The sequence below is a fragment of the Primulina tabacum genome, chromosome 9 (genome assembly GCF_025594145.1).
Source record: "Primulina tabacum isolate GXHZ01 chromosome 9, ASM2559414v2, whole genome shotgun sequence".
NCBI lineage: Eukaryota > Viridiplantae > Streptophyta > Magnoliopsida > Lamiales > Gesneriaceae > Primulina > Primulina tabacum.
Window position 1 is genome coordinate 1,107,063 of NC_134558.1, and position 14,685 is coordinate 1,121,747.

The 14,685-nt window shown below is 34.6% G+C and overlaps 2 protein-coding genes across 2 annotated transcripts; one reads left to right on the forward strand and one right to left on the reverse strand.

Moving 5' to 3' along the window:
* The first annotated feature begins 813 nt into the window (after positions 1 to 813).
* LOC142556537 (pentatricopeptide repeat-containing protein At3g63370, chloroplastic-like) lies at positions 814 to 8,588 on the forward strand. The gene is given in 5 exon segments (XM_075667997.1): positions 814 to 2,298; positions 2,300 to 3,607; positions 4,532 to 4,582; positions 4,750 to 4,840; positions 4,944 to 8,588. Coding segments are annotated over 5 exon segments (3,009 nt in total). The 3' UTR covers positions 5,018 to 8,588.
* A 1,018-nt stretch (positions 8,589 to 9,606) lies between these two features.
* Positions 9,607 to 12,380, reverse strand: LOC142504598 (protein indeterminate-domain 12-like). The gene is made up of 5 exons (XM_075617464.1): positions 12,336 to 12,380; positions 12,069 to 12,137; positions 11,800 to 11,964; positions 11,304 to 11,703; positions 9,607 to 10,471 (listed from the first exon to the last, which is right to left on the reverse strand). Exons 3-5 carry the CDS (start codon positions 11,960 to 11,962, stop codon positions 9,781 to 9,783), a joined length of 1,254 nt encoding a protein of 417 aa, XP_075473579.1. The 5' UTR covers positions 11,963 to 11,964; positions 12,069 to 12,137; positions 12,336 to 12,380; the 3' UTR covers positions 9,607 to 9,780.
* Between the last annotated feature and the right edge of the window lie 2,305 nt (positions 12,381 to 14,685).

The following is a 14,685-nucleotide window of genomic DNA, read 5'->3' on the forward strand; positions in this document are numbered from 1 at the left end:
TAAGAGAATAAACTACATTCTCTGTATGAATATTATTATCAGTTTTTATTGAATTAAGAATTTCATCTTTATGGGACTAGTTTAAATAATTATCCCACCAACCTTTAAGTTGACAAGTAAAACATGCTATAATCATTTTAGCTATACTTTTATCATTATTGCCTGAAGTTTTACATACAGTATTATACATAAGCATTCTGTGAGCAGTATTATAAATTTGCTTATCAATAAAACCATCAATATTCCATTCATAAATATTTTTTCCATTATAACTATTAAAGAAAATATATTTTTGTGTATCTTACTAACATGTTCAAATCATTGTTGTTAAAATCAGACCGCATAGATCGATTCAATCAGTTTGACCAATAATCGACCATACATGTGATTCGATTCTAATCTAAAAATCATTTTTATGGTTAAACCGATCAAGAACCAATTGGAACAATCAAGTCTATTGTTAAAAATATTATTTTAATAGTATTCCAAGTTATTGTGATTTAAAAAAATATTTTGATAAATATTTTTTTATATAATATAATTATTTTTCGATTCGATATTCTTCAATAGATTTATGAAAACAATTATTCAAATAAGTCTAGTGAATTCAAAATATTTTTAAAACCAAAAAAACCTGTGCTCGCCGTTCTATTCTGATCTTCTTCATGTTCGGTTATTCTCTTCCCCTTGAAACTCCTCTATCTTCTCTTATCCATTTTTTCCTCTTAGCTTCGTCCATGTTGCTCTAATTTTACAGGCAACATTTCTCCTTCTCATGGTGATTAATATATAGTTGATGTATGGTTCGAAGATATGGCTTCCTTAATCCAGCTCATAGACCTCAACTCTGTTGCTGTCTCAACAACACCGTTCGTTCACAAGAATACTTGGCGAAATTCAACTGTCAGAATTCACACGACGCCAATAAAAACAACCAGTCTACAAGAAGCCCTTTTGTTACTCTCCAACATTTTAGTTTCGAGCAGTCAGAAAAATTGCTTGGATAAAGCTTACTCATCAGTTCTTGATCTTTGTGCGAGCCAAAAGTCCCTATCACATGGCAAACAAATACATGCCCACGTTTTAAAATGCAACAATGTGCGTGATTTGCCATTCTTGGATACCAAACTTGTGCTTATGTATGGTAAATGTGGCAACTTACAGGAGGCCGAAGTGCTGTTTGACGAAATGCTAGAAAGGAGTATTTTCACTTACAATGCAATGCTTGGTGCATATGTTTTGAATGGGGAGTCTCGGGCAGCAATTGAACTTTATGCAGAAATGAGATTCTTGGAAATTCCCTTAGACGCCCATACTTGTTGCAGTGTCTTAAAGGCTTGTGCTGGATTTAAAGATATTTACTGTGGAAGGGAAATTCATGGATTTGGGGTGAAGTTTGGGATTTCTTGTAATGATATTTTTGTGAATGCACTCGCGAGCATGTACACCAAGTGCAATGATCTAAATGCGGTGGTGTTGTTATTTAATAGAATGACAGGAAGAGGAGCTGAGTTGTGGAATATAATGATTTCAGCATATTCTATGAATGGGATGAGCAGAGAAGCATTAAGGCTGTTTTGGGAAATGCAAAATGTTGGTGTCACCCCTAGCACATATACTTTTGTGGCTGCTCTTCAAGCCTGTCAGGATTCATTGCTTGGGATGCAAATGCACGCTATCGTTCTGAAATCTCACATTTTTTCTGATTGTTATGTCGCAAATGCCTTGGTTGTCATGTACTCAAAGTTCTCTAGAATTGATGAAGCTATTAGAGTATTCACTGAAATGCCTGAGAGAGATAGTGTTTCTTGGAATGCCATGTTATCTTGTTATGTTCGAAATGGCCTCTATGACGAAGCACTCAAATTCTTTCATGAGATCGTGAGTTCTGGTCAGCGCCTGGACCAGGTATCAGCAATCAGTGTTCTTTCAGCCTGTGGCAGGTCAGGGAATCTGGTGAATGGAATGGAAGTTCATGCTTGTGTTCTGAAAAATGGGATGGAATTTGATCTTCAAGTAGCCAACACAGTACTTGACATGTATGCGAAGTGTTCTAAAACAAATTTCATGTATTATTCTTTTCGGAGAATTTCCCATAAAGACCCTATTTCTTGGACGACAATCATTGCCGGTTATATTCAAAATTATTGTTATGAAAAGGCCTTGCAGTTATTCAAGGAAGTGCAGGTGGAGGGTGTTGATATTGATAAGATAATGCTTGAAAGTGTTCTCCTAGCTTGTCACTGGTTACACTGCATTCTAACTGTGAAAGAGATCCATGGTTACATAGTGAGAAGAGAATTTTTCAGATGTTATCATACAAAACACGTTGGTTGATGTGTATGGGGATTGTGGAAAATTAGATTATGCAAGACACATATTTGGGCAAATTGAAGTTAAAAACGTTGTATCCTGGACAAGCATGATAGCTTCTTATTTAGATAACGGACTTGCATGTGAGGCTCATCAACTTTTCTTCAACATGGTCAGGGATGATGTTGAACTGGATTCTATTGCAATCTTGACTATTCTCTCGGCAGCTGCTAATTTATCTGCCCTGAGGAAGGGTAAAGAGATTCATGGATATTTGCTGAGGAAGTACTTTCATACAGAGGATTTGATTGCTAGCTCACTTGTGGATATGTATGCTAGCTGTGGGGATATTGATAGCTCTTATGCTGTTTTCAAATCTGTAAAACATAGAGATTTAGTCATATGGACAAGTATGATTAACGCATATGGACTGCATGGCCATGGTATGATGGCTACAAATTTATATAGAAAGATGGAGGCCAAGAACCTTTACCCTGATCATATAGCATTTTTGGCACTGCTTCATGCATGCAGTCATTCAGCATTAGTAGAAGAAGGAAAAATGTTTTTTCAACTTATGCAACACAAATATAAATTGGATCCATGGCCTGAACACTATGCCTGTCTGGTTGATCTTCTAGGTCGCGCAAATTTTTTGGAAGAGGCATTTGATTTAGTGAAAGGCATGAGACCAGAGCCTACAGCTGCTGTCTGGTGTGCTCTTCTTGGTGCCTGCAGAATTCATTCTAATATTGAGATAGGGGAGATAGCTTCAGAGAAGCTTCTTGAAATGGATCCGGATAATCCGGGAAATTATGTGCTTGTATCTAACTTATATGCAGCTGCAGAGAGATGGGATGATGTGGAGAAAGTGAGGATGAAAATGAGAGCGAGGGGACTGAAAAAAGACCCTGCTTGTAGTTGGATAGAAGTTGGAAATAAGGTTCATAACTTTATTTCTAGGGACAGGTCTCATCCAAATTCTGATGAAATATACAAAAAGCTCTCTCAGATAACTGATAAATTGAAGAGGGATGGAGGGTATGACCCTGAAACAAAGCACGTGCTACACAATGTGGAGGAGGATGAGAAAGTGAAGATGCTTTACAGTCATAGTGAAAGGCTTGCTATTGCGTATGGTTTACTTGTTACTCCAAAAGAAAAGCCAATACGGGTCACGAAGAATCTCCGGGTGTGCGGTGATTGCCATTCTTTTACTAAGCTTGTTTCAAAATTTTGTGAAAGGGATATCATTGTTAGAGATGCAAACAGGTTTCACAGTTTTAAAGATGGGGTATGTTCCTGTGGAGATTTTTGGTAGACCCTTGAAAATTTGTAACACTACTTGCACCCGAAGAACGTATTAATGAACTGTGCCCCTGTTTCACTTTCACCTCATAATGCGGTGTAGTGATCAAGGGCCCGATTTGATGGGTGATGTATTAGTGATGGAGAGAGTGTGCTTTTTACGTGATACCATATATGGAATTTGTGGGGACAATTAATATATGAGAACCAAACAGTTCATTTTTACAATTTACATGCTAATTTCGAATTCTCTTGGCATTCTAGCTTCTAATTGCCTTTTTCAAAGAAACAATATTCAAACTTAAAGCACCCATATGAGAAGATAAACTTGTTTCTCAGTCCAGCCAGAATTTTTTTTATTTCTAATTAACCCATAATTTTCATTAACAATTCCAGTTTTCAACCAATGTCGGCGGCATAATGTAATGTAGTGGAAGATACAAAGAATCAATGCAGATTGGGGGATTGAACAAAATCCCAGGAGACAACAGTTTTTGCAGTGACTATAGAAAATGAATTTGGTACTCATCTCTCTGTATATGTATATTTCAATGAAAATGGTGTTGTAGCGGATGCATAAGAAATTTGAAGGCACTTTCTCAATAAAACTCCCTGAATGGCGGTGCCTGTCTCGCTTCATTGCAATTTTTTTTTAGGAATAATGTGATTTCTTGTGTTATGGTAACTAAATCTAGCTGACAAGATTTACAATGACACTTGAGTGGCAGTGCTGGTGATGAGTGGAGAGGGGGGGCTCTTTTCTTTTGAAGTATAGATAGATAGATACAGTTACCAAACGTTACTTTATTCTATAAATCCTAACAATATGTTGTGTAGAATATAGAAATGGTGTTAAAATTGGAATGCTCTTCAAGCAGTCCCCTGAAATGTCGGTCTTTGTTACTTGCAGGAAGCCCAGAGTGTTTCTTCAATTTGTTATTTCTTAAACAATGAGATGAAAGTATGCTCTATAACTTGATGCTTTTTTATAGGTTAATGAAGCTAGATGTCACGAGTCTCTCATTGCCAAGAATAGAACCTGAATGGTGTCTATTTGTTGTTAGTACTGGTGAAAAAACGTCAAGTCAGTGAATTTTAACGCATTTTACCATGTGCATGGTGTTTTAGGAAGTGAATAAAAATATGGAGCGGTTTCAGAAATGGAATTCTCGAATGGTGGTCTTAGTTACTTGTATATATTTTCCCAACTCTCCGATGTGTAAGTTTCTTCCCAAACCAGATCAATGGAGATTCTATTTGCCTGAATCTCGCTTTTTTTGACTTAGAAACCTTATCTTCAGCAATCTTTCTGTTGAATATAGTTAATGTTTGGATATCTTTTCTTCAAGGTTCTCGTGAAGGACAGGGTTTTATGTCAGATTATTCCAATGGCTAGTTGTCTACTCGGACTTAACTGCAACAGAAAGAAGTTGACAAGGGACAACGTTTCTTGAAAATCTGTCACATAAATTTGTGTGTATCCCTTAGCTACCATTTTACTTGTCTCTGTTTGACATGCCATCTGCATTATATTCTTCTGTGAACACTCACATCCCACGTTTTTTCCCACATTTTGGTAAATCTACAAGTTTCAATGTCTTATTTTTGTCCAGGGGCCGCATTTCAATATCCACTGCATTTTTCCTACTCTCACAAGATAATGTTATAGGGCAAGAAACTAGATTCAGGCATGTAAGAAATATCATATGGAAACATTTTTTCAAATGACACAAAATATCATAATGTGTGTTTCTAATTTTTTTCACAGTTTGAATTTAATATCACTTGTAGGGGAGGCGATGAGAAACCCAACAATGTATAGAAAGGACTCTGTATTGATATATTAACTATTTTCTTTGTATGTCTTCAGCCGAACACAATTATCATGATACCAAACTCTGATGCGGGGCAAGATTTTAGTTTGAATTGGAAAATCAACTGAGCAATAACATATCAAGATGTAGTTTGAATTGGAAACTCAACTGAGCAATAATATATCAATTGTTTACCAAAATTTGACAGGATATGGGCACCACTTCTCCAACCAATCGAAACTGGAGCAGGCTGTATAAGGGACTATGCAAATCAAGCCTGATTGATTCAATAAAGCCTAATCGATAGGCCAACATATTGATTGTCTGACACTTTCATATGTTTGCTGATTACTTCATGGATTTTGATTTTATGATTTAGTCCTTCTCAAAACTGATAATCTGCATTTCACTTTCTATATTTTGACTGCGATGACCATGTCTGCATATAATGTGGGAACTGATCTCCATGAGATGACCTGGAAACACCATGCATGATGCATTTTACGACATTGCGCTTCCCTGAGGTCTTCTAATAAATTTTTCAGTTGGTATATTGGTTTTCAGGGACCAAGAGATGTAGTACTGAATATCAGATTCAGTTCAAAAGGGGTCAACCACTTTATATTGTATTAACTGGAATTGCATAAACTTCAATCATTTGAAATCGTCTAATCAATCCATGACTATCGATAATGCCTGTACATTTGAAAGAAAAAGAGAATAAAGATACACTTAGCTTGATTTACATTCACATATGGTCCATGACAACTTTTTCTTTTACATTTTCTTCTTCATACAGCAATATGTACTTATAGTTTTATTTCCAAATGGAATTATATTAACTATTAGGCATGTTCTTCTGATGTATAATTGGTGAAATTGTTTTCAATAATTTAAATGTTGAACCACCAGTTCGGCACGGAAATGATAATTTCTAATTTGTATGACAAAAACTTGAAGTGCATGTGAACACCATTTCCTCCAACATTGATAGATACTTTATCCTGGTGATATCCTGAATTGTTGTTCTGCATGCTGGAGGCAGACATATTTGTATCGAAAAACAGTAATTAAGATATTTTTGTCGATGAGGGGACATCTGTTTTTAGTAGTGTGTATGTGTAATGTGACCCCTAATAAAACTTCACCCTCAGATCAGTCAAATGTCGCTTTGGCTTCTGGATTACTGGACGGAATGCAGGACAAAATTGTAGAAGTTTGCTATTTTGTTTTTTTCTATTTTTATCTTCTTCCTCGCCTTTGGTTCATAAAATTTTTGTTTGGTAGTTCAAATCTAACCTGCTGTATTTATGAGGTGTTACACCAAACTCTCTGATCGTTTGGACTGGGTTCCAATCTCTTATCTTTTACCCGAACTGGTTTTGTTTCCTGCTTTGACTGATTCTATTGCAGAGAGATCTGCTGTTCTCTTTTCGCCTCGGATCTTCTTTCTTTCCTCCTCATTCGGTTACTATCTATACATATTTCAGCTATTTGACCAGAAAATTGTGAGCTTTAATAATGCATCAACCAAAGTCCTTGGCCAGAAATCTAAGGAGAATAAAATGGCTGCAGAAGATTTGTGTATTATTTTTTAGCGTGGATATTTTTTTTTTCCTTTCGCTGAAGAGTTTGATTTTCGATTTTGAGATTATTGACATTCTTCTGGTAGACTTCATGCGATACATTGTTTGATAACCAGTTGTTACCATGGAAGCACTCTTCTGAACAAGGTATCTCTTAGTCTTTTGCTTGTTTGTTCATTCAATATCTCTTAATACCTTTCTATCTAAAAATAAGGAAGTTAATTGTTCTTTCTCCCACTCCTATATTTATTGTTTTTTACCTTCCCCGAGTGCTTTACTTTTTAGGTCGGGACTGAACGAGGGATACATCATCTATCCGTTATAGAAACTTAATAATTTTTTGCATGCTCCTCAAATATTTTAACAACCCTGCTGGTTATGCCCATAGAACAATATTTCATTGTTTTTGAATATGCGACCATGATATGTCATAACATTTGCCTACGATACTTTACCATTTTTTGAACTTCTTGATTTAAGAAAGGAATTGCTATTTTCCGGTCGACAGACTTTTTATGCTAAAGTTAATGCCTCTTAGTTGATTCTGTTTAATCCTAGTGCCAGATGAGCTAACGAGGTGGTCTCTCCCCTTCTTGCTGCACTGGTGCATGACATAGATTTGCTATTCAAGAAGTTTGGCCCAATATTAGGGTGACTAATTATTGGTGAAAATCAATCTATATGCATAATTTACAGAAATTTTCGTTTATCTTCTAGTCATGTCTTGCAAATTCAAATTAAGATTCAATTTTTCTTGATTTCAACTCACACATTACCTGTTTATTCTGGAACTAAACCTTATGGTAGATTTTCTTTTAAATGAGGAACTTCTATTGTCTGACCTTTTTCTATTAACTACTGCATTGCATCTAATGAACTCTGTTAGTATTACTGTCATCGACGTTATCATCTCAGATCTGTTCGTTTCAGATCTGTTCGTTTATCCTCTTTAACTTTTTAGCTCAAGAATTTGCTTTATTCGTTACAAACTTGTAAAAGAATCATAAAAGACACAAGAATATACATCTCTTGTGGGTGGAGCCAAGATTGATTCCAAAATTATCTTGAACTTGGCTTTGAATTATTGGGATATCTGCTTTGACTTACCCTTGATTCATTGCCTTGGTGACACTCAAGAGTTATCTGAAAAAAAGTGAGTGCTAATGAAGTTGCATTGGGATTTGCAGCAGAAGGGGAAAAGGTTTAAAAGCAAAGCAAAGAAGGTCTGATGATTATGGGATTTGGAAGAAAGAAGGAAAAGAATGAAAGGTTTGGTCAGTGGGGGATGATATTCTCTTATGAAATACTGACATATGCAAAGTCTTTTAGGCAAAGAGAGAGGGGAAGAAGAGAGAATAGAATAGAAGCTTTTTAGCCTGTCTGCTTGTGCTCCACAAAGATGGAAAGAATATGTCTTTTCTACAAGGCAAATTGGCATGTTTTTTTATCTAAACTTGGGGAGTCTCAAAAACCAATAAAATGAAATTAAAGTTGTAAGTCTCCTAAAATATATTGATTGATTGATCATTAAATTAACGGATCTTCCGTCGTGTATTATTTTCTACAAGCTTGGATGTATCACCGTAGCTGCATAGTAACTCTTGCTTCTCTACTTTTCATGCTTAATTCTCATTTTATTAAAAAATAAATAAAATTGTGGGATGTTGAATATATCTCTTAAAACTGGCGTGCTTACCAAAATCTGTTTGATTCTCATCTTTTGCTCTTTCATGTGGGGTGGTGAATATACTTGGTAAAGGTGGTGATGCTTATTCTTGGTGGACTTTTATACTTTTTTCATTTCATTTCAAAGAACTTAATTAAAACACACAAATTTATGTGGAAAGTTATATATTAATTACAAACTTAATTCATCTGTGCATGAAAGCAAAAAGTTATATACAGTATTTTAATGACAAACCGTGTGCTTACAGGACGTATTTTATGTAAGGACACATGGTGCATGCATGAGCAAAGTAAACTATTTTGGGGACTTTGCACGGAATTTAAGAAAGAGTGTCAAGCAAATTAAAAGGGTCCCCGGCTAGAATGGTAAATTGATAATCCGTTGACATTTTGATTTTACATTTGAATATATATCTTCTTCTTTTTGCTTGAACCATTAATTCTCGGACCACCACTAACCAAAGAGAGCTAGACACCTCTCTTTTAACTCACGCTTACTGCATTTTTTACAATTTCATCTTCTTCTTTACATAAAGATCGACCACAACCCATTCCTTTTTATTTTCTTGTACCACAACAAATTAAAGGGATGTGTATAGACAATTTTGTGTGTGTTTAGATTAGATTTTCAAAAATAAATTAATACGGGATCTTTATATAGCATACATGTAAGATTAATCAAAGGAGCTTACACTTGCATTGGTTACAGGTTCTAAACAGGCTTCTCTCAATTGTTTTGTCATTGGATAGAACTACAATGAACTCAGACGAGCTTATGCCACATTTCATATATATAACTTGATTTTTGACTAATATTTCATTGCTATATATGAAGGAACTTTAGTCAAAGATTTTCAACATTGTGATATTATGAAAATACTCTAATTATACGATAACTACGAAAATAATATTGATTGATCAACTAATGTCCGATAGCATCACATGATTTGTATTATAGCTCGAAAATGAAGCACTAGCCATCACAACGGCGATAAAACTAACAACGGATAATTCATTTTTATTATGTTTTTTTGTCTCTCATGGATTTTGTAAAGATCAATAGCTAGCGATCTTCAATAATTTCCCCATGTTCCCGAGTAGGTTTCAGAAAATCCAAATCCTTGATGCTTCAACAATGCACGATCATGATCATATGCCACTAATTCTCCACCGTTCGTGAAGGATAGTATTTCCCTCGCATTCCTATTGCATGCGCCGCCATTGCCACCATCTCCTCCGCCGCATTGATCTTCCTTCAGCCCCAGAAAATCCCTTGTCACATTATCATTGTTGTGCCAAATCCCTGGTGCTGCCACAGCGTGATGCATATGCATCATGTCCAGCTGAGCCATGTTGGAGCCCATATGACCCATGGTGGCCCCCATCGTGGCCGCCTTCTGGAGGAGTGAGGTGGCTGAGAGGCTGCCGGAGAAACTGACATGAAGGTTCTCCAATGGGGACGTCATAAGATTTTGTTCTTGGTAGAGTGGTGAAGAGAAGGGAATGTAGAGGGTTTCAGGTTTGATGAAGGGATTGGAGTCGGGGTTCTGGGGTGGTGGATCCCAGGAGTTGAGGGGAATGTGGCAGTTGTGCGAAGACAATGGGAGGAGAGGCGGGTGCTGCACTGGCGGTTCGTGGTGCTCTAAATTATGGAAATGTAGGGGGTGGTGGTGATTTGGTGGTGGCAAGGTGGCAGCAGAGAGCCTGGCGCTTTCTTGAGCTAAAGCATCACAGAATGCCCTATGGGTGATGAAACTATCCTTCCTGCAATATTTTAACGTAAATAAGTTTCTTTTGATGTTGCAATGGAAAAAAAAACAAAATATTTAAAGAAAATTAATAAAATACATGCAAGATGTTTGGCTTACTAATCATGTTTTGTATTATATCTTATCGCATCAGCTGAATAAAAGAATTATTTCACATGTTAAGACTAATATATATTGTATTATGCGTGCATGTATATATTTTATAGTTGTGGAAAACTCACTCTCTCATATTTCTGTACTTGAAAAAACTATATTACGGTGAATAATACGGTGAATTGGTGTTTGAGAGAGAGAGATTTGAATGAGGTCTGCATGAAATAAGCAGGTATATCCTCATGCACGAATCCAAATCCTATTATGTTATGTGTAGCTGTAACAAGAAGGAACCGACATGCCTGTCTACGTATGCATGACTTTAGCAGATTCTATTATTAGGTTCAAATTTTTTACAGCTCCTCTGACAGTAAAAAATTAAAAAGAAAAAGAAAATTGATTTTGTGATAATTTTTGTGACAATTTTCTGCCACAACCACGTAAAAGCAAGTATCAGGAACACATAATTGGTCATGGAGTTCCTTTTAATCACACCAAGTACACGCACTAGAAAAAGTTCAAAAAGACTGTTGCATGCAAACCTTAATTTGCATCGTGTTGTTCACCATGATTTTTGATTTCAGTCGATAAAGTCTGAGTTAACCTACTTTTCTCAGCGGTTAAAGTTACATTTTTTCCCTAAAAAATTACGCATAAGATTGAGTTTTCTGAACAAATATATGGTTAAACTGAAGTATCGATCGATAAGGGAAGAAAGAGATTAATTGAAATACCTGGAGAAAATGGTTCCACAATCACACTTGTATTCTCTAGTTCCACAAGTTTTAGAATGTGCTTTCCAATCTGATTGAACAGCATAGATCTTGGAACATTTGTCACATTTCCATTTCTTCTCCCCATGTTTCCTGGAATAATGTTTCTTGATTCCTGTCAAATCACCTAAAGCCCTCGAAGGATGGTGATGAACACATGTAGTCTCAGGGCAAACATAGGCTTTCTTCTTGTTAACTTCTTTGCTGTTTCTCTGCTTCAGTTTCCATGGAAGATTGTGTCCTCTTCTGTGAAGCTGAAGATTTTGATCTCTCTGGAAACCCTTTTTGCACACCTCACAAACATATCTGTTCGTAGCCAAAAGGGTTCTTGGAGACAATGCGATTACTTCAGCTTCAGGATCTAAAGTATAAAATAAATTAATGAAGATCCCATAAATTTTATATGAATTCTTGCAATCTAGAACAGAAAAAGAAAAAAAAAAGGTTTTTAAATTACCTGGATTTCCCGGAAGGTTTCTCTTCTTCTTCTTCATCTTCAGTGGTTCTTGGTTGGTTAGAATAGAATTATTCATGAGCACAGAATTTGAGAAACCAAAATTTTGAACCCTTTGGCCAGATGAAACACTATCTTCCTCAGAAACACAGGTCGAATTGGACATCGCTGCAAGAAACTTGACTTTCAAGAAGTTGAAGAAGATAGAAATATAATGAAACAACACTAATTCAGTATATTAGTTTTTGCAATTTTCTTTTATTGTCACCAACCTTATTAAAAGCCCTTAAACTGAAATCAACAGGTGTAAATACAAACAATCCAAGATAGCTGAATCCCACCTGTGTACACAACAAAGAAGTGGTGCTTTTTAAAACAGGCGGCCGTAGAATTCAGCAGTGGAAATCAGGAATAATTCAATGCAAATGGCGAAGGCAAAACTTTTAATTTTATTTTCTAGGAATTAATTATGCAAAGCAAGAGATAAAAATCTTGTGAAAAAAAAAAACACGTTCATGATCTCTAATTCATGCACGCACTCGAAATTAATTAGCATGGGAAGAACAGATGCTCGTTTGTAGCTATCAGTGTCTCTATATATTTATACGTGCAAGGAGAGGTGGTAGGGTACTTGTACAGTGAAAGTGAGAACAAATTATTATGTATATTTTATATATATTGATGAACTTTCTGTTGTGTTATTAATTTTAAATGTGCAAACATAACTTTTATCATTTTAAACAATCCAACTTTGACTTATCAATTATTATATTTTCCTATATATGTTTATGCAAGATGTATGTATGTATACATGTATATATATATATATATATATAAAACCAAAGAGAGATCACAAAGTTTTGACATCTCTCTCGAGATCTAAATGGAGTAAAATGATAATTAAAACAGTCTCACAAAACTACAAGGATATGATAATTAATTATCAATAAGTTTCTTCTGGTGAAAAAATAAAAATAAAAGCAAATAAAAAGAAAAAGAAATGCTTTGGGCACTTTCTGTCATTTCTTTCGTTACTGTCATAAAACACCCAAATCCTTAAAAGGGTATTTGATTTGAATGGAATGAGTTTGTATTAAAAGAAGGAATTGCTAACAAAGAAATTGATTGCGTAAAAAAACTTATAAAATATGGAGTCGTAAAAGGCCTAAAGGATAAAGGGCAAAGCGCCTAACTTTATTTTATTTTCATGTAGGCCACCAATATTTACCATCATCATTATTTAATTATTTTATTACAATGTTATATAACAATCATTTATTTCTTATATATCCAAAAATAATAATAAAGATTGGTCCAACTGAACTGAACTGCGCAGCTGGGCTGTCAAGAAAATCAAGCCTTACATATAAGAGCAGCCCATCGTATGAGAATGGTTTGGGTCGATGATTTGTTTTAGGATAGTGCTTATTTAAAAAAAAAAAAATCATTCTAAACTAAAAAGAAGCTTATATTTCAGATACAACAAAAAATTTGAAAATCGTGTGTATTGTTGAAAATAAAGAATTATTGAATGTTGAAAATAAGAGTTGTAAATATTAAAAATTAATGTGTGATGATATATGTAATAATGTATTTATTTTTGAATTATTTCCAATGAAATTGTATAAATAGGTCTCTCGATTTGTAAAAAAAATCATAATTGAGTACTGAGAAAATTTTATAAAGTGTGTAGTTTGATATATTTCGTGAGTTTGAGATTTTTAATTTTTACCGTAATTTTTTTACTTTTAACATATATATATATATATATGATATATATATATATATATACACACACACACCTAGTAAGAAGTATGTGTCTCGCACGTGTATGCCCATTGAATAATATATAAATTATGAAAATTATTCCTCATAATAAGATAATGTTTTCTATTTTACAGGGATAAATTTTTTGAAGTAGTTGGTTATTTTTTGGAATGTTAAAATTATGTCCATTTTTAAGCTTCTAATATTTTATTATTATTTGTGTATCTCTATTTGATTCCTTATTATTTTCTTTGAATAATTCTATTAATTAAAAATTAAACACATCAAATCTAAGACCCAATACCATTTCATTATCCCTAATACCTCTTCATTTTTCTTTGTCAAATCAATTTTAAGTTATAAAATTAATTATAATAATAAATTGCACACCCTAACAATTATTACTCTTTAATAATCATTAATAATTAATCGTAGTATAAAAAAATCAATAAAATACTAATGCTATAATAGTACATATAATGAAATGCACTAAATATAATATTGTCAACGTTATTTTCTTTTTCTTTTTCCTTTTTGGACAGAAATCATTGAGTTTGTTTTGTGACGAGGTATTTTTATATTAATATTAATTTTCTTTATCTTAACAATATTGTTTGTTTTTGTGTATTATCTTACCATCACGTTGTTACAAATTTTTTTTTCTAATAACAGTGGCGTAGAAATGAATTCGTAAAGATAAAGTAGCAACCAAAACAAGTGTGCTGTTTACATTATGATTATCGTGCAAAGGAAAACAAAATCAAATCGAGGCCTGTAGCGTATACAATTTCTTTAAAACATATTCGTCCCCTCTGGTATATGCTTCGAGGTTCCAGCGGATGTCTGTTTCTCAGGATACAACAGGCAGACCAGCAGTGATGTCGCACAAAATACTATGCTAGAGAACAAAACAGTACCTGAACTTTAACAACGAACGAAGTAGGAGCAGAGGTGCAGGAAGCAGGAAAGCAGCAGGATGCAGAGATGTAGAAGAAAGTGGATTTTGGTGTGTCTTATAGGCTTGGCACATCCCCTATTTATACATGCCAATACCAGCCTATACGAAATACCAAAGGTTGCCATAAAGATGGCAGACGAAGCACCAAAGGTTGTGGCAGACGA